Source organism: Galleria mellonella, unplaced genomic scaffold (assembly GCF_026898425.1).
Source record: "Galleria mellonella isolate WM207_F2 unplaced genomic scaffold, CSIRO_AGI_GalMel_v1 utg28, whole genome shotgun sequence".
Classification (NCBI taxonomy): domain Eukaryota; kingdom Metazoa; phylum Arthropoda; class Insecta; order Lepidoptera; family Pyralidae; genus Galleria; species Galleria mellonella.
Window position 1 is genome coordinate 2,557,208 of NW_026442064.1, and position 21,621 is coordinate 2,578,828.

The 21,621-nt window shown below is 33.8% G+C and overlaps 1 protein-coding gene across 7 annotated transcripts in view; it reads left to right on the forward strand.

Moving 5' to 3' along the window:
• LOC113522320 (uncharacterized) overlaps positions 1–21,515 on the forward strand; it is a 35,236-nt gene extending 13,721 nt beyond the window's left edge. For 6 of the 7 annotated variants that reach the window (XM_052895485.1, XM_052895486.1, XM_052895484.1 and 3 more), the window contains 8 exons: positions 980–1,085; positions 2,494–2,711; positions 3,308–3,506; positions 5,681–5,770; positions 14,353–14,466; positions 15,170–15,358; positions 18,073–18,120; positions 18,992–21,515. In XM_052895485.1, the coding sequence (XP_052751445.1) occupies positions 980–1,085; positions 2,494–2,711; positions 3,308–3,506; positions 5,681–5,770; positions 14,353–14,466; positions 15,170–15,358; positions 18,073–18,082 (926 nt within the window). In that variant the 3' untranslated portion in view covers positions 18,083–18,120; positions 18,992–21,515. The remainder of the gene's footprint in view (positions 1–979; positions 1,086–2,493; positions 2,712–3,307; positions 3,507–5,680; positions 5,771–14,352; positions 14,467–15,169; positions 15,359–18,072; positions 18,121–18,991) is intronic. The other variant, XM_052895487.1, reaches the window with a different exon arrangement.
• Positions 21,516–21,621: the final 106 nt, after the last annotated feature.

Here is a 21,621-nt window from a genome sequence, read left to right on the forward strand (position 1 = left end):
AGCGTAATTGTACCAAGTTTCCTTAAAATCCGTCGAGTAGTTTTTGTTTCTATAACGAACATACAGACAGACAGACAAAAATTTTACTGATTGCATTTTTGGCATCAGTATCGATCACTAATCACCGCCTGATAGTTATTTTGGAAATATATTTCATGTACAGAATTGACCTCTCTACAGATTTATTATAAGTATAGATAGATAGATAGATTAACATAATGAAATTTACCAGCCCGCTTACGTGTTCTAATACAAACATACTGATATTTTAACATAGAAAGTATACAGTAATAACTAAATTAGTGCCAGTTTACATTGGGGCAGTTACTAAATCCAAACTGGAATTAAATCAGTGCTAAATTGATTTCAAGTCAGTGCAGAAATGTGGCATTAATGTGGATAATTTGAGTTAATATTTTGCAAACACTGTTCACTGATTCTGTGTAAATAGTATTTATATTTATTTTATTTTATTTTATTGGCACATAAAACAGATCACAACCATAAAAAACTTAAGTAATAATTACATTTGTGATTCGGCTAGGTTATAATCCGATTACATTATGTGCACAGCTTGAGTAATTCATTAAAAGCAAACACATAATATAAAAAGAAATACTTAAAATGTTATAATATAAATATATAAAAGATAAAACTATATAAAAAAAAATATTTTCAATCGTATTCTACAAAATAGAAAACAAGTTCTTCCTAAATATCAAATATTTTGTACCGAATATGTCGATGGATTTGTGGTGGAGCAGTAAATCGTTATAATGACGACACATCCTTACCACAGGATTGTAATAAGAAGTGTTATTTTTGTCGTCAACACTAACTTCTGTAACTAGCCCAATGTAAATTTACCCTTACACTATCGAACTAAATCTCAGTTACTCTTGATAAATTTTTAATTGGGAATCTGCACTTTATCGCTTTGCTAATACGGTTGAAATTAATCTTGTTTTGTTTTTGCTAGGATCACCTTCGCTTCTGCGGCCTGCGTCGGGCGCTTCCAGTTACTACGGTACTAACAGGTCCACAGATGGTCAAGTCAGGCACCAGTCGCCTAAAATGAAACTTAAGTAAGTTTTCTTAGGTTTTTTTTTTTTATATACAACTTAGAATGGCAAACAAGCTGACGGCCCACCTGATGAAAATTGGTAACCGTCGCCTATAGACCTGAGCAATACCATGGACATAACAGAGTATACTGTTTCGCCCATGATACCCCTCATGCGTTGCCATTTCTGAGGACTCAGGTGTTATTCCTCTGTACCCTGTAAATTCACGCCATATCCTTCAAATCGAAACACAGCATGCAAACACAACTACTTCACGGTTGAAACACGAATGGGACAGAGATACCCAAGCAATCAACTTTTGTACAAAGTCTCCCTCTGGTAGGTTTACATTGTCTGAAATTTTTTAACCAATTTGTATTCTGAGTGGCCTTATCAGTGGTCTTTGCCATTTTAGAGAAAATTCGATTATGCTTTTTATATTAAAAGCAGCTTCAAACACTTAACACCATATGGCGCCACTCTCGCTCATGTTATATATTTATATGAAAATGAATCGCTAAATATGTTCCTAAATGTAAACCTTGAGAATGCCTGGACCAAAACGGCTATTTTTTTTTTAAATATTATTTGTGAATCCGAATAAGGTTCTGATGTAGAGAAAAATTGGCAGAATTACTTGGGAAAAAAGTAAAATCTAGTAGAAAACCTTCGGGTTCCATTTTTTTAAGTCGCTTTGCTCAACTTTTGTCAACAAAACATTTGCAAGCATTACAGTTTGTTCAGAACAGTATATATATATATATATATATATATATATATATATATATATATATATATGTACATGATTATAATATACATATATAAAGAGATAGATAGATAAATAATTTATTTGCATCACTTACAGCACACAAACGGCAAAAGACACAAATGCAATGTGAAAAAAGATAAAAAAAAGATACATATACAAAAAATAAAAAAAAAAAACAAAAACAAAATCAGAATGCATAAAATTAGTAACAATTTTTTTTCTTCATACGTGTGCCACAGTAATACAAAATGGCCACAATTGAGCTTTTTACTTTGCCCTAAAAAGAGCAAAACACTGATATTCTGTTGTGGCACAAAAGTGAGCAGCGAAATACCACTGAAAAAAAAAATAATAAAAAAAAGAAAGAAATATAGATCAAATACATAGTGTGCGTTCGTTATATTCGCTTATAATTATTGTAATCATCATGTTATATGTTTATGTATATATTATTGTGTATTGGTATACATTATTGACTACTTTATTAGCTGTTATTTTCTTTACCTACCCCAATAATGAAGTACCGTGTTCGTAATTCACTGTTCATCCTAAACGTTGACTGCTAGGGATTGCTTTTAACATTAAGTCCGCCTTTTTTACCATATTTTTTTAAGTCAATAATGTTATTTAAATAAATAAACATCATACCTACCAATACAGGTACCTGAAGAGCATATTTCCCAAAGCCGAGGAAACTTTAATCCTGGACGTGCTAGCGAACAAAGACAACAATGTACAGAAAGCGAGTGAGGAATTGATCTCGATGGGCTTCCCCAAGAAGGAGACTGTCATTATCAAGGAGAAGAAGGAGAAGGAAACGCCACAACCGCCGAAGAAGGTCGTCACCATTATGAAGACGATAGAAGACAAGAATGAACGTAAGTTCCAAAATGACTCTTAGACCTCGTCTAAATTTCTTTTATGCAACTTAGAATGGCAAACAAGCTGACGGCCCACCTGATGGAAAGTGGTAACCGTCGCCTATAGACATGAGCAGTGCCATGGACATAACAGAGTATACTGTTTCACCCATGATACTCCCCATGCGTTGCCATTCCTGAGGACTCAGCTGTTATTCCTCTGTACCCTGTAAATTAGACTAGGAGACCCTTAATATGTCTCGTGTTTATTATGTACTAGTGAGCCGCCCCGACTTGGCACGGTTTTCTTTTTTTTTAATAATACAACCTATTTGAATCGCTGATGTAGCTATCTGTAGGTGAAAGAATTTTCACAATCGGATAGATAAGACTTTTACCACATAAATTTTTCAGTTAAAAACATACTGGTTTATTCACAACCGTATCAATAGCTTTCTACTTACGATGTTTATTGATCACATTTCGCGGCATTGACGCAATTCGAGGTGTTTCAAAGAACTTCAATGTATTTCAAGTCGTTCATCATTTCGAATAAACGAGACTTCACTGTAATTATATTCTGCAATGTTATCAAAAACCCCATAATTTTCAAGTCAAACAAAAGCTGCAGAAGAAGTACGAGGGCGTAGCAGAGCGCGTGATCTCAATAGCACTGGAAAGTGTGGACTACAACGAGGAACGGGCCGAGCAGATCCTCAGCGCCGTGCTGCAGGAGGAGGAGGTGCCGAAGGTTACTAAGGTGGTGGAAGTGAAGGACTCGAGGCGGCCCTGCTCGGTCGACGCCAAGAAGGGGTGAGTTGCATGCAATGACTTTTGTTCTTACTGTCGAATGAGCGGCTACCGATGAGCGAATCAATTTATTTACTATTTATACTACATTTGTCAGAGACCCAACACGATTTCGTACAAGTGTATTGGTGATCTGCTTATACAAAACATTAATTTGACTTGAATAGTAAAAAAACATATGACAGTCAAAATCTTTAGTAGTAAGTCTCCACTTACTTTTAAAGACATACTTTGTTTTTATTAAAAAATTAGCTGACAGCTTTCTAATATAAAAATGAATACTTTTTTATTTTAAATATAAAAAAATAAGAGGTATTCTGTATATATCGAAAATCCGGATAATCGAATTCAAAGTCGAATCAAACGACAATTAAATATTGATATATTTTTTTTTTATTATGTAACGGATTACACACACGTGTGTGTACGTCATTTAAACAATACGATATAAAAAAAATTCGTTAGTCGCTCAGTAAGTTATATTACCAAATAATATAAAGACTAAATGATTAATAATTGACTATTAAATTAGTGAAATCGATTGATCATGTTTTACATAACTCAAATTGATTTATTCACATGTTATTTTATTATTTAGTCTTTTGTTTCTAAATAGATTATACAATCAATTTTGATATAATAAATAAATGTACCCAAATTACTGCAAAGTGAATTGTGAGTACTCAATAAAATTAAATTTTTGAATCTTTACACAATTAAGTACATTATTCTGAACTGGAAGTCCCTTTAAAAGATAAATACTCAATTAAATAGCGCTGAAATAGGATTTAATTTAGTTCAATTATGTATATCCACGCCATTTACATCACTGCAAATGCACTAGAAAAAATACTATACTCTAGTAAGACTGTTAATTCTATACTTACAATATATGCAATAATATAATGAACTAAAACATTTAAAGAAATAAATATATATAGTAAGTACAACTGTTTCAGATTTGAAATTTTGCGTTGAATTTAATTTAATTATTGTACTCAAATCCTAATAATAGAATAAATGCTAATGTTTTTAACGTTGGTTGGATTTATATATATATATATATATATATATATATATATATATATATATATATATATATATATATATAAATCCAACCAACGTTATATATATATATATAAATATATATATAACATTATATATATATAGTACGTACTCGTCAATCATAGTATGATTAATGAGCAAAATTTTTTTAAACACAAAAGATTTTTGTTTATTTTTAAAATTGTATCCTAATTCCAACGTTATTAAGATTAATTTTGTAATTTATCAAATGGGACTCCGTGAAAGAATGTTATAACCAGCACCAATACACAATTACATTTTTTTAATTTAAAAATGTAATTGTAGGCTAAATTAATTAAAATGTTTAAAAAGAAAGTTAAATAAAAAGTTTTATTTGAAATATTCTACGCAAATTCTCCACTCAAATTGTTTGTCGACCTTTTATTGCACCAATGTTGCCATCACAAAATTTATTATATGTCATATTGTACAAAATTGATTATATAATCAACTCTTATTATATATTATTCTATCCTAAATGCAAGACACTTAATCTAACACTTCTTAACATCCTTCCAATTATTTACTTATGACCCAAATGCTTTTTAGCTTTTCACACCAGTGTTGTGCAAATATCGTTATTATGATTTAAAAAAATAACAGGGCTTTATGATTTTACATTTAAAAACTTTTTGTCCTATGCTCATTTTACTCGTAACTTCAAAATGTTGCCATTAATATTTGTAAAATTTGAACTTTGACTGTCATTTTTATACGGATGGAATATTTCTGTTTATTTATTAGTTGATTTTTACAAGAATTATGATAAAACTATAAATAAATAAAAATGCGACAGATAAAAACGCGTTTTAGTTGGCAATACATGTTTTTTTTTTTTTACAATAACTTTATTATCTGTTAACAAGCGATAATTGTACATCACTCCACATTATCATAAATTATTCCTATGATGGGGTTGATGAGTTATGAATTATTTAAATGACGCAAGTCTATAGGCGACGGTTGCCGCTTCGATCACGTGGTCTCCGTGAATTTATGTTCTATTCGAAATTTGAAATTTCACTCGAGCTGGATGGTAATCATCGACCCCACCACAGCAGTCACCCCCACTCATACATTGCGTGCGTTAGTGTGTACACCAGTGAGGATGCGCGAGACCCGAGCCCTCTGCCCGTCGCCCCAGCAGCGCGCCGCATCAAGACATGGACAGAGCACTTGAAGTATGTCTGTTTGTATGCATGCCGGTTCATGATGGGACTCTTCTCATGTCGACCGCTAACCGCCAATATCTGTCTACACACAGACAGGACAGGGGACACGAAAGAACCTAATTCACATTTTTTTTAAAGAAAAAGCTATAAAGTTGTAAAATATTAAAAAAAAAACTCTATGTTACATAAAAAAAGACTGAATTATGTAAGCTAGAGAAAACTTTATACTACTTAATTAGAATGTAGATTTTTTCCAATATAATATTAGGAAAAATCTATAACTATATATTTTAATATATAAATATTAATTGGGTGATATTGGTGGTCAAACGTCGGTATGTATAACAATCAATAGGATTTTTGTGAAGCGATAATTTAATATCGATATATATTTATTGAATATGTCAACTAAAAGACAAATTATTAGAACTATTGAGGACAGAAGGGGAAAAATGTTGGGACACTTGATACGACACGACGAACTTATGAACATTATAATAGAAGGTAAGATAGAAGGAAGGAGGGGAAGAGGGAGACCGAGACATAGTTACATCAGGCAGATCAAGGAGGGAGTTCGTGTCGTGTCATATCAAGAGGTGAAGAGACTCGCTGAAAATCGTAGTGAGTGGCGAGAGCTCCATCGACAAGAGCGCAGCTCTTAAATAGGATAAAGTTAACTAAAAAATATATGTATTATTATTATCTTCTATTATATAAAAATTAATGCCACTTTTCGTCGTAATTTTATAACTCAAGTACGGGCTCACCTATCCAAACCAAATGTTTAGGCTTTGTTCAGACTATTTAGTAGATTTATTTATGTGAAGTTTGCACAAAATCGGTAGAGCGGTTCTTCAGTCTTTCACTCAAAGTCATTCAGTAAAAGGATACTGTTTCGCCCATGATACCCCCATGCGTTGCCATTCCTGAGGACCCAGTAAATTCATTGCCATGTCCCACCCTTCAAACCGAAACACAGCCATGCAAACACAACTGCTTCACGATAGAAACACGAATGGGACAGAGGTGTCCAAGCAAACGAATTTTGTACAAAGTCTCCCACTGGTAATGTATATACGTATAAACACATATATGATATTTAAATATTTAAATAACAATCAAACATAACTAGATATGCATTAGTAAGGAAGTTATATAAATAAACAATTAAAACCTATTTTACCTTAACCTGAATTTGAAAGCGATCTGTCTATCGTATGTTATGTCGTAACACACCCTGGGTCCATATTAACCAAATTGATGGGGTGGTACTTTTATATACGAATATAGATAATCAATAGTACTAAATACTTTATTTCTTTATGTTTTTTTTTTTAATGGATGATAATGGGATGGTAACCCCGCCTACATTATCGGTATACGCTGGCTGGTCACCAGTGAGGGATAATAGATGAGAATGAATAGGCAGGTCAGTTAGCCCATCGTGATGAATACATCTGCAATTGAACACGATGATTTCCAGCGGGGACCACGTGGAGGTCGACCTGATAGGGTATATTACTAGCGATGGAACTGGTAGTCCGCATAACAATCCCTTCCCCCCTTATTTCTTTAGGCTGGTTTCCAATTCTCCGGTGCTTTGTTTTAAATGGGTGATAATGGAATGGTAATCCCACCTGCGTCATCGGTTTAAACTGGCGGAGCACCAGTGGCGAGATGAGAATGAAAGCAGGTCAGTCGGCCTATGACAAATTCAATAAGTCGTAATAACAGTGGTTTCCAGGGAGTATCGCGTGGAGGTCGACCTGATAGAGTATAATTCTCCAGTACCACATAAATAATCGTAATAATGGTCACAGTTTTAAGGGAATTTTCTACATATTATAACTGAATTTTTCTAAATTTCGCGAGACCATAACCTCCATCTTAGATCACATCGTCACTTTCGATCAGGTGAGATAGTGATCAATCGTGGGACCTTTCAATAATAAAAAAAAAGTGAGTCCATTTCATTCATCATCATCATATCAGCTCTTAACTGTCCACTGCTGAACATAAGCCTTCCCCGGAAGGGTAGTTTTGCCAATATTTGCCACGCTTGGCAGGCGGGTTGGCAACCGCAGTTCAGCTTTTAGTGATATTTTAAGAGGGACGCTGCTGCCCATTCCTCGACTATTACATCCCCTTAGTTGCCTCTTACGACATCCACAGGAATGGAAGGGGTGGCCCATTCTATGCCGGGACCGACACGGCGAATTTCCATTTCGTTATCAGCCATAAATAAAATTCGAATAACTTTAACGAAGTCTTTGAGATCTTTCTCCGTCACTTTTGTACGCTTTATTACATTATAACGACTCAATAACGTCCCAGTTTTGGCCATGAGTCTATTTCCACAAAAGTAAAATATTAGTCTGCTATATATAGTATACTATATAAGGTTATATTATAGCTTTGTAAAAAATATAATTCGATTACTATGTTTATGTAAATAGCTTGTAATTATGAAAACTTTAAACGTATTGATTATTTTTTTTATACAACTTAGAATGGCAAACAAGCTGACGACCCACCTGATGGAAAGTGGTAACCGTCGCCTATAGACATGAGCAGTACCATGGACATAACAGAGTATACTGTTTCGCCCATGATACCCCCCATGCGTTGCCATTCTTGAGGACTCGGATGTTGTTCCTCTGTACCCAGTAAATTCACGCCATATCCCACCCTTCAAACTGAAACACAGCCATGTAAACACAACTGCTTCACGGTTGAAACACGAATGGGACAGAGGTACCCAAGCAATCGACTTTTGTACAAAGTCTCCCTCTGGTATTATAAAATATTAATTGAATATATTGGTGTGGCGTCCTTGATTGTACGTATTGATGTAAACATAGTGTAACACGGTCGTCTCGCCAACACCACGTGTAAATTGAGACGGAATTGTGACCTTAATTGACGATTTTCCCAATAACATTATTGTATCAAAAAATTAAATATACTCGTAAATCGAATTTCAAATATTCTTTATTAACCTATATATTTATGAATCCATAGTGTTACGACGTCACGCCGCGCCGGCACTACGTGTTAATTAAGAGAGAATCGTAACAATAAATTGACTATTATATCAATAAAATTATTGTATCAAAAAATTAAATATACTCGTAATTCGAATTTTAAATATTCTTTATTGACCTATATATTGATGAATCCATAGTGTTACGACGTCACGCCGCGCCGACACCACGTGTTAATTGAGACAGAATTGTAACAATAAATTGACCATTTTCTCAATAAAATTATTGTGTCAAAAAATTAAATATACTCGTAATTCGAATTTTAAATATTCTTTATTAACCTATATACGAGGTCTGTCCGGAAAGTTCGTATAAAAGTGTTCTGGAATGCGAGAAAGAGGAGTGGGGAGGCCAGGTAAGCGCAGGACCCCTTCCTTATGTCCCTAACAATGCTTCAGTTCTGGTCTGACCGCCGTGCGGTGCGAACTGGCTTGTCACGCCATCTGTGAAGTTACCTCTTAACGAAACCCCGTCGGCATGGAGCCCGCTTCCGTTGAAGAGCAGCGCGTCGTAATCAAGTTTCTCTCGAAACTCGGCAAGAATGGCCGTGAAATTTTTGCCGATCTAATTCGATAAGACATCCGGGGAACCACGAACAAAAAAATCAAGAAAATCCCGCTCAAATGTCAAGACAATGTTGATTGTTTTTTTCGATGTTCGGGGGATTGTCCATCAAGAATTCGTCCCTCCAGGCCAGACAGTTGATGGAAAATTCTACGTCGATGTGCTCAGACGCCTCAAAGCTCGTGTGGCACGAGTTCGTCCAGAATTGGCGCGAGAGGGGCGTTGGATTCTTCACCACGACAATGCCCCTGCCCACACCTCTCTTGTTGTCCGTGAGTTTTTGAGTAAAAATTCCATTACGGTGACCGAACACCCCCCTATTCGCCGGATTTGGCCCCGTGTGACTTCTTCTTGTTCCCAAAAACCAAATTGGTACTTCGGGGGCGGCATTTGGGGGACATAAATGAGATAAAAAAAGCTACGACGGGGCAGCTGAGAAACCTACAACCAGAGGACTTTCAAGGAGCCTTCTCACAGTGGAAACGGCGTTGGCACAAGTGCATTATGTCACAGGGGGAGTACTTTGAAGGGGATAAAATTGATTTACCTGAATAATTGTAAAATAAAATTTTTAAAAAACTTTTATACGTACTTTCCGGACAAACCTCGTATTGATGAATCCATAGTGTTACGACGTCACGCCCGCGCCGGCACTACGTGTTAATAAAGAGAGAATTGTAACAATAAATTGACTATTTTCTCAATAAAATTATGCGAGACAGATTAAATATTTTTTTCGGGACCAGGATTTGAAATATTTTTTATAAATGCTCTAACACTAAGTGTATAGCAATCTGAAATTCAACAAGTGTTTATAAATAGAATTAGTTTTTCACTAACTTAGCTCGTAATTAATATGGATTTTTTTTCTAATTTTCATTCTTTCTAACTTCAAAAAGATGCTTGAACTTGCACTTATATATCTAACGCGATATTTGCCAATTGTAAACCGATTTTAATATTTCTTTTTAATTTAAACGCTTTTTGTTCTCACGTCGATTTCATACAAATTGTGTCAAAGTTGAAATTTTTTGTATTACAAATGTTGGATATTTTAATATATAAAAATTCCGTGTTCGTTCACCTTAAATTTTGTAAATAGCTCGACATATTTTAATGAAATTTTATAAATGTATAGTGTTTGCTCTGAATTAATAGATACGATAGTTGTTATCATTATAAGAAAAAAAAAATTCACCGGATAGGTCGAAACGTTTATCGGAACTGCAAGTATTATACTGAGCTGTTAAAATTGTTGAATTTCACTTTGTTTTACCCTTTCCATAACTTTTCTACATAGATAACTGTTTTTTACTTCATCAAATATACATATATTGACGAATTTGAGAGTCCCAACATGAACACATCTATAAACCTTGATGTGACAAGGCAATTTAACAAATCTAGGTATATGTGTATAGTGTGTGTGTATAGTGTGAGTATATGTGTGACATTGTGACATGTTTTGTGTTCGTGACTGTATTTAGATGGTGTTTTGATGGTGTGGTGCAAAAAGCATGGTGTTGTTGCTTATGAATAACTAGCGACCAATCCCGGCTTCGCACGGGTAGTAGAGTATATGTGCTTATATATATTGCATCAGCTTGTTGTGTCAAGTATGAGCTTCTTTTTTTCTTTTAAAAAATTCACATCTCCCCTCTAAAGGAGAAGAGATGGTAAACTAACCCCCGGTAGAAGCACCGCCGGGGTTCAGGGCCCCAGGGAGAGAAACCGGCGTACAATGCGGACGATTAATTATTATTTTAATTAATTACAACAATAATAATTATTCTTTTATTAGATGTAATTGTAACGTATTGCCACACTGCTTGGAGTATATTTTTTTTTGTATTTTATTTCCTACCCTGCAAATATTTGTTACTGAATAATTACTGTATATATCAAAATAGCTTTTACAAATACCATAATGGGTATAGTAAGCTATCTTTAAAAGATAAACGTATACCATGGCAGATTCTTTTGTAGAGCTATATACATGGGAAACAATAGAACCATACATTGTTTTATTATATTATATATCAAACGGGTTAGACAGCGTTATCGATGAAAGCTTCCAGGTGGCTTGATTTATTTCGTCATCATTAATAATCATAATTTTATTTTAAACAATTTACAGAAAACCTGAAGGAATGTAAAAATATACCTAAATCTTTTTCAGGAAACGCTCAATTGATTAATGAGTTTAAATTAATTAATTAGTTCATTAAGATTAGTTAATTAATTGCGACCACGTAAAAATTCATTTAGTAGTTTTCGAGTTAATTATCACAAAATAATTTCAACAAAAGTTCATTATTATTTTTTTTATTAAGTTTTATGAAACAGATTATGACAATCACTACTACACATTTTACTGAACTAAATGTTATCTTGCGGAAGTCCATATCACTGGTTAACTGGAACTAAATGGCAGTCGGAGATTGATGACAAATATAGAAGGTTGTGGGACTTCTGGTTGTAATAATGTATTTTTTTTATGCAACTTAGAATGGCAAACAAGCTAACAGCTGATGGAAAATAGTAACTGTTGCCTTTAGATATGAGCACTACCATAAACATTACAGAGTATACTGTTTCGCCCATGAGACCCCCCATGCGTTGCCATTCCTGAGAACTCGGGTGTTATGCCTCTGTACCCTATAAGTTCACTACCATATATATATAGCTGTACTATGGACATAACAGAGTATACTTTTTCGCCCATGAGACCCCCCATGCGTTACCATTCCTGAGGATTCGGGTGTTATTCCTCTGTATCCAGTAAATGCACACCATATCCCTTCAAACCGAAACACAGCCATGCAAACACAACTGCCTCACGGTAGTAACACGAATGGGATCGAGAGGACCAAGCAAATGACTTTTGTACAAAGTCTCCCTCTGGTAGTGTGTGTTTATAATGTTTAATCTTCGATTATTGGCTGTTACATACATACTAATAGCAGAATTTAACAAAATGACTCTAATCCAATAACCAGTATAAAACATTTTACCAGAGGGAGACTTTGTACAAAAGTCGATTGCTTGGGTACCTCTGTCCCATTCGTGTTTCAACCGTGAAGCAGTTGTGTATGCATGGCTGTGTTTCGGTTTGAAAGGTGGGATATGGCGTGAATTTACAGGGTACAGAGGAATAACACCTGAGTCCTCAGGAATGGCAACGCATGGGGGGTAACATGGGCGAAACAGTATACTCTGTTGTGCCCATGGCACTGCTCATGTCTATAGGCGACGGTTACCAGTTTCCATCAGGTGGGCCATCAGCTTGTTTGCCATTCTAAGTTGTATAAAAAAAAAAAACTATTAATTCAATTCAATTCAATTCAATTTATTGCATTCTACAATATTATTATGAAAGATGTTAATAATGGATAAAGTACATTGTAGACCCTGTCGGGCGCAGCAATTAGAAGCGAGGAGGGCGACGATCCTTAAATTGTCATATAGATTTAAATAATTCAATTTCAATTTCATCAATTTAATTAAATTCGAATTAAATTCCAAATTAATTTAATTATTTTATTATTTTAACGAATTTTTTTTATTTCCATATGTTTTATTTTATTTTAATGCAATTTAATGTAGTTGTTCATATTTTTATATCTTTTTAGTATCATTATCAATTTTAGTATTATTAATTAATAATTAATTATATATAAATTATATTTATATATTATGCGTTATTTTTTTATTAAAAATTTTTATCATTTAAATATTCATCTATATCGTAATAACATTTTTTAGCTAATAGTTGTTTTAATTGTGATATGAATACTTTATTGTTCTGTTCATTTCGTAATGTTTCCGGTAGATGATTATAAATGTTTACAGACATTACATAAGGGCTTGACAAATGAAGTTTAAGTCGAGAGGAAGGTAGTTGGAGTTTATTTCTCTGTCTAAGACAATATTTGGAAGGTACATCATCACGTTTTTTGTAGAAAACTTGATATTTCCTTACAAATTTGCTAATTTCCAAAATATATATGCATGGTAGAGTAAGTATTTTGTAATTTTGGAAATAAGGTCTACAGCTATCTGTTGATTTGATGTTAATTAAAATTCGTATTAATTTTTTTTGGATAATGAAAAGAGTGGGTGCATCAGTGCTATAATTGTTGTTTATGTTCTTATAAACTCATTAAATTAAAAATAATGAGACGCTATACTATATCCATCTTCGTACTTCGTCTTGCTAGTAAAATGATATTTGATTGTTAATAGAACATATTAGATTAATACAGACTATGTATTAATTTGATAGAATAAGAATTCTATTTCCCTTTACTTAGATACGAAATTACACTATTCGCTGTGTATGTAATTGTTACCTAGATCGCATGCTATGTGTAAGTTGATAGTAGCAAGCACATTTGTCCTTTACACTGCATGAAAACTTGAACCACCGACATATTTAAAGGAGTGTTCTATTAACAAAGATAAAATTCTATTCTCAAAGAAATATGGGTCGTATAAAGAAAAAATACTGACCTAGCCCTTCCAGCTGTTTTCTGGCCCATACTTCGCTGATAGAACACTACTTTAGAATGATGTTCATGATTTTTTTCTCCCAGTAGCGTCATTACAGTGTTGTAGAAGTTAGAGGTGATAACTGTTGATTTTAGATATCGCAAACAATAAAATCATTATATTCATGGTCATATTATATTTAGTTTAGCTTTCTATTCACCACACTTTTGTTTTCGAATACTTCTTCACACATATATGTAGATGATTATAACAAATAGTCTCTCTGTTTAAAATATTTACAATAGGCCCTCGGTTGCATGGTTTTCTTCTCATATAGGTAATAGATTTTTTATTATTAAAAAAAAAAAAATTAGATTCCTAAATGGTATTTATTATACAAAATTTATATCTGAGTGTGTGTTATAGTTGGAAATAGCTGTGAAATAGTTGTTCGCAATAAAGATGTATATAACAATTGATATGATATTTCAGGCCAATCCTGAAATCTAGCAGCAGCACAGAACCGAAGCACAAATCCCAGTACAGCGTGCCTAAAAACGGGCCCAACCCTACGCTGCGACAAGGCCCCAAAGACAGCTTACTTTTGTATGTATTTACTTATACGGGGTACTTTTAGTTTTTCTTAGAACGATATTATATTTTTTATTCTTTCAAAGGTCATTTAGGATACTGGTAATTATGTTACACGACTACCTAGGATTCGTGTGGATTTCTTCATTCCACCATAACTTCTAAATGTCCACTGCTGAACATAGGTCTTTCTTCCTCTTTATATATATATATATATTCATCACTCAATTTTGTATTTCATTTTTTTATCATCTCTAGCAATCATGTGTACTCGAAAATTTATATAGAGCGTCGAGTATCAAAAGCGGGTCGACTTTTTGACAGCTAATTATCAAATTAGCTGACTCGTTGTTTTTTATCAGCGTTCTATATACTTACGCACACAATGTACCTCGACGTATCCAAATTTAATTATTTAATAAATAAAATTATTTTTTACGTCTTAAAAGATGAAAAGAATTTAAAAATTAAAATAAATATAGAAATTATAAAGGAAACACTCATAACTATTTATCACGCAACAAATACGCTATGTATAAAAAAGTTGACCCGGTTTTCTCGAAACATTTGTATGCAGTCATTCTATCTATATAATCTAAGCCCGATATAGAACCTATATGTTTTGTACCTCCGATTTCTTCCATAATAATGGGTAAAATAAATTTAAATCCTTATGTTTTAGTAGAATTGGTTTAGTGATTGTTATCAATTATTACAGATTAGATTATCTTGCGTGGAATGGACCCAACCCTGACCTCAGGACAGGACAGTCTGTGAAACCTGAAGGTCCGGACCCGCGCGAGCGGCCAGTCAGCCTCGCCAGAGGACCCTCCGGCCTAGCGAAGGGTCCCGCTGGTATTGCCAAAGGATCCATTTATCAGAAACTTAACAAGAAATCGGCTAAAATGTAAGTATTTCTCTACTTTTTACATAATAGTGCCTGGCTTATGTTGTCTTAAAGATAAGGCAGTAAATTTATGGTTGTTTTTCACGGTGTCCGATAATGACTCGTTATCTACCAGACACTACAACAGTATCACGTGAGAGGGCTATGTCCCCACATGACTATTAGTAGTCGAGATGTTATTGGTTACTATGTGATAAACACCGGTTTCCATTGTCAATTTTTGTAGCCTAAACAGTTTTTTTTAATGGGTGATAATGGAATGGTATCCCCACCCGCGCTATCGGTATACACCGGCGGGGCACCAGTGAAGAATTATAGATGAGGATGAAACAGGTCAGTTAGCCCATCGTGACGAATTCAACAAGAATTGTTCACGATGGTTTCCAGGGGGAACCACGTGGAGGTCGACCTAATAGCGCATATTGCTAGCAATGGGGCTGTCAAACTCCATTGCTAACAATCCCTTCCCCCCGGCCTAAACAGTTGATCTAACATTTTTTTAGTTAATTTTAAACTTTCGCGCTGTTTACATATGTTTTAAATACACAATCGGGATTTGACGCGATGTAAAGGTAAAAGGTGATAAAGAGTATCTATCTACGTACTATTTACCTTTACAGGTAAGGTACATAGATAGATACTTTTGAAATAACCGAGATTATAACTCCTAAGAATTATCCTCCAATGGATAAGAGGGCATAGTGGATCTTATGGTAACGATGCCGCAGACGAACTACCTAGAAGAGGCTCAGGAACGAGGGTGGTAGGCCCGTATCCACTTCTTCCTCTTCCGTTCTCGCAATTTCGAATATGAATTCGTCAAAAATCCGCTGACATACAAAACCAAAGATGGATATAGGCTACTGATTGCAGACAACCAAAATTGGCCGTGCCTACGTTGAATCAACGACTATCAAAACGTTTATTACATCTAGATAGAAAAAATCTTAAAGTAATCATAGGGACAATAACGGGCTATTGTCCATTAAACAAACATTTATACACAATAGGAGCCACAGACAGCCCTCTATGTTGAGGCTATTTCGACGCCGAAGAAACGGCTGCTCACATAATCCTGGACGTGAAGCTGTGGCCCATCAACGTTTAGAAATCTTCGGAACGGTGAGGTGGCTCAGTGAGGCCTATGAAGATCCCAGGAAGCTTCTGTGCTTCTGGGCAGAACTAGGTTGGCTTTACTAACCACGACTCATACGCACAACGACCCAAATAAGAGGCTAAGCGCAGAAAATAAGAGTCCTATTTACATTACATTACATTTTAGATACACTTTATTGTTTCCTCCAAAAGATTATATATTAATAGTAAACTTATAGATATAACAATTACAAGAAATAATCACAATGAGAAAACAATGGGCGACCTTATCGCTAAAAGCGATCTCTTGCAGGCAACCTTTGGATTGAGAGGAGTAATTATAAACAGTTTGATTGGAGGCACGATGAAGATCCTATTATTTCTAATTATGGAGATGTTATACATGTAATAATGTAAATATGTATCCCTACTTATTATTATATAATATAGTACCTAATAGTACCTACATACCTGCTTCTTTATTGCCGACATTTAGACGTGGATTGGATTTATCTATAAAGACTTTTACATCACGTTAAGTCTCGATTGTGTATTTAGAATAAGACTTTTTTTTAATTAAATTAACTATATTATTATAACTATTTTACCTTATCACCTTATTCGACAAGCTCGCTAGGTGGAAACTTGTAACCATGAACTCTACAGCATGTTGATACAACATTGGAACCGTATTGAGATGTATTTTCTCTTTACCTAATATTTTGATTTGATATTTTAATTCTTATAAAGTGCCCGTAACCGGCGAGCGTGTATGAAAAGATTGATGAATGTGGAAGAAGCGAAAGAGGTTTGTTTGAATCGAAGCATTTGGCGTTGTATTGTTTCTGCCTACCCTAATGGGAGACAGGCGTGACAGATATATATGTATGTATATTTTCATGAAATTGCAAATTGAAAGTGTAGAGAAAATCCCAAAAAGAGAGATGGATGGACTGTATGATGACTGCAAATGGAGATGAATGAAAAAAGAAGATATTACCCTTTTAGGATAGTCTATAAAATAGTAATTTCACAAAAATATCTTCTTCTTGTTTTTTCCCCATATATATTTGGGGTCGGCGTAATGTTTTCGTGTGGTCCCGGCATAGAATAAGCTACTGTTCCTTTGAGTGTCATAAGATGCGACTAAAGGCAGCAGTGTCCCTCTTAACATCTCCAACGCCTAACTGCGGTCGTCAACCCGCCTGCCAAGCGTGGCAACTGGCCAAACCCACCAATAGAGAGAGGCCTATATTCAGCGGTGGACAGTTAACGGCTGTTACATCAATAAAATAATAATTGACTTGGTTTATGGTTACAATTCGTGTTTCAACCGTGAAGCAGTTGTGTTTGCATGGCTGTGTTTCGGTTTGAAGGGTGGGATATGGCGTGAATTTACTGGGTACAGAGGCATAACACCCGAGTCCTCAGGAATGGCAACGCATGGGGGGTAACATGGGCGAAACAGTAAACTCTGTTATATCCATGGTACTGCTCATATCTAGAAGCGACGGTTACCACTTTCCATCAGGTGGGCCGTCAGCTTGTTTGCCATTCTAAGTTGTATAAAAAAAAACAATACACTGTACGATTAATATGTATATATTTTTTCTACACAGCGTTGCCTGAGGTGTGACGAGTGGCGCTACAATATCTGCTATGATCCTGTAAGTTTTTAATAATAAATTAGATTTTTACGTACGAATACGTCCATAGATCACAGCTGAATTTGATCCTTCTTTGCATTATGGTGGAAATTTCCATCATAACATTGAATGCCCAAAAATTATATAAAAGACCAAGTTCACTTTAAGTTGATCGTGTTTGGATACCTTTTTAATGTCCATTGCAGAAAAAAAACATAGCTGACAATTTTTTTTTACCATTTTTCCTTTAATTTTGGACAGGAATTTTATCATCTTGATTTTTTTCACCAATAAAAAAAAATCATGCAAAGAAGGGTTTATTGCACCTGTAGTAATGATTAATATTATTTCAAAGATATATTTACAGATTAGTTCCAATCAAAATTTTGTCGAAATCTATTAAGTAGTTTAGTTTTTAAATTAAAATAACTTATTTTGTCACAGTCGCACACACAGAAAACGTTTTTTTTTTTTTTTGTTTTAAATTACTGATCCTATTTTAATAATTTTTTTATAAAACTAATCTGAAAGTATCCTGTCTTTTATTATTATTTTTTTAAACCTAAGTTAATCTTTTACGACCTCTACATACATGCACAATTGCGAAAATCTTATGACCTTAGTTGTCATTTCTGACAATTATTGAATTTTTTTTTGTTGTTACAACAATCTTTTATTATTTATTCATGACATCCTATCGTAAACACTAGGTGTCATGTCATATAGGGAGGTTAAAGATATGGCCTGGAATAGGGCTGGCATGAATCAGTTGCACAGACAGAGAAGATCTTTAACGAAAAGAGGACATCCTATTGACTAATACTTGTGGCACCTATGAAATTAATTAATAAATTTTATTTGTAAATAACATTTGCTTTATTTTGTCATTCAGGTAGTACCAACATGACGATATATCGGAATATTGTAAGTCGATTGGGGTCGATCTTAGCGTATGCAGAAAGGAACTGCAAAAAAAAAGATGTTTGATTTGTAAAAATAAATATTGTAATAGATAAATTGTGAAAAAAAAAAAGCAAAACTAGACTATATTCAGAAGGGAAAACGAAGCAATAAAATCAGCACATTCGGACGGCTTTGTTACAAGTACCAACATAATGTAATGATAATAGTAAAATATTAGCATTTGTGTAAGGAGATTTTATCATTACAATAAGGTCCAATTTTCCCCACCGCTGTGTTTCAGAACTATGACGTAACAGGTTACTTATACGTAGCTAACCGTAACTTCTTATGAACCCTGATATAAATAATGCTTATATTAGTGCTTGTTCAATCTTCACTCGTGAATTGTGCATAAAGGATCTAACTTAATCACTTAATCAATATCATCAATACTTTAAATATGTTAGAAGAATCAAAGATTGGTTACTTCTTTCCTTATGAACCAGAAACTTACTTTGTTGTACAAAATAAGTTTATGTTGCTCTCTTTTGTTGTATATTTCATGTAAGTATTATTATTATCTAAACTATTGTTGTTTTTCTTTAAGTTTCATTAATATTTTATTTGTAAATTGTAATTTGACATTCCAGTAATCGATCGATTAATATTCGTTAAAAACTGACATACGTCACAACATGGAGATGTAAGAAAATGTCTAAACTCAGTAAATTGTAAATATTATTTGATAAAAATTAAAACTATGAAGTTTATTATTAAAATATCAAAGTATTCCACAAAATGGGCGCTTTATCTTACAAAATGTATTTTTATGTGAACATTGTTATAGAATTAAATTTTGAAACTTGCTGCCTGCCACTGTATTAGACTTTAGACTCTAGCACTATCAATTTATTTATCACTATAGCCTGAACAGTTAGAAAATAGTGGCATTGATGTAATATGTAGTATAAGTGAGACTTAAAAAAGTAGAGTTAAAAAATAAGGATGAATATCCATCAACAGTATTAAACATGTAATGTAACATGCAACAAACCGCTCAGAAGTATATGGTGATCAGTGAGTACATATGAGATGTAACATTGCTGTATGATGGCATACTTATGTTACATTAACTATAACATGAGCTTGTTAGCGGTCTATACTCACCCTATCACTTAAATTTAGTCATAATTTATAGATAGGAATAATATTGTATACCTGTCCATTGCCAAAGAAGCATTATTTTGCTTTATTAATCAAACACATATTAACAGTTATTTAATTGCTATATGTAATTATTATTTAAAAAAAAAAAGATTAATTGAGCAAATATAATGTTCCCAAACCCTTGTGTTGTGTCCCGTTCTTCCGATTTGCATTTATGATAATTATTAATAAGGCATCAAGTTTCAACGTCGAGACGGCCCTCCAATCTTAAAACCATCGAAATATAAATGAATAACGCTTATGGAGCGTATATTTACAAATTATTTTTGTACATAGACTTATTATATTGTGCTGCGTCTACCTACCTGTGTAACGTATATTGTATCATGTAATGCAACGCAAATAGTTCTAATAACTTGTGTTCATGTTGTAAGTAAATAGATACTTTATTAATATAAGACTATAATAGTCTTATTAATAATACTTTTAATTCTTGTAGCACACTTTATTATCATCATAGATTAGTTACATTTCAGTAACAGTTCACCTAAATACCGGTATCAGATTGAATGGCCTGCCGGCGCATACGTTACATTACACATATTACAATGCATGTTACACACGTGTGGACCCAGCTTTATAGAATGTCAAAAGATTATAGAGTTGGTGGTCGCCCATTGGTTTCTATGGTTTAGCTAAATTTACCTGTTGCACTTAATGCGTAGTTGTGCGACAATATGTTTACATTTCTGTGCCAAAAATGGGTGTGAAAATGTAAACGTCATCAATGTTTGATTAGTCAAAATGATTCTCTAACAAAACTCTTCTTAAAACCGGCTCTAAGTATAATCTGTAGGCAAAGTAATAGTAAAATTTAGTAGGTGCAAAACCGCCTTAAAGAGTCATTCTGTTTGTTCCTGAATTTATAGTATTGAAAAGTATTTATCATAAGCACCAGTGTTCAATAATGTTATAATTAACACTAGTGTATGGTAAGCCTTAGATAAAACACTATATAAGGTGATACCTAGATCACTGGCTTCCTTTACATTTTGCTCCACAAATTACAACCTAAAAAGTGAACTATTAAAAATAAAAATATAACATGTCAAGAATCCTAACAATACCCCATTCATAACTATTCATACGTCGTGAAGCTGACCTGACGTTGTTCTGTCCATAGCTAATAGTTTATTTGGAATAAATGAGGTTTTCGTTTTTCCGGGCAATTTTTCCAATTTTTCTCTTCATATAAATTGCCGAATTCGAGTCGTTCTTAAATGTAATATGATAATATATAAGCTTTGCCTTTAGTAACATATTTAGCGATTTATTATTATTTATATTTTTATATAAAGAATTTATTATGATCAAATAAAGAATGTCTTATACAGACATGAACTCCGAAAACATTCTTTTGGACAGTCGTATTTACATACGCGTTGTTGGCGA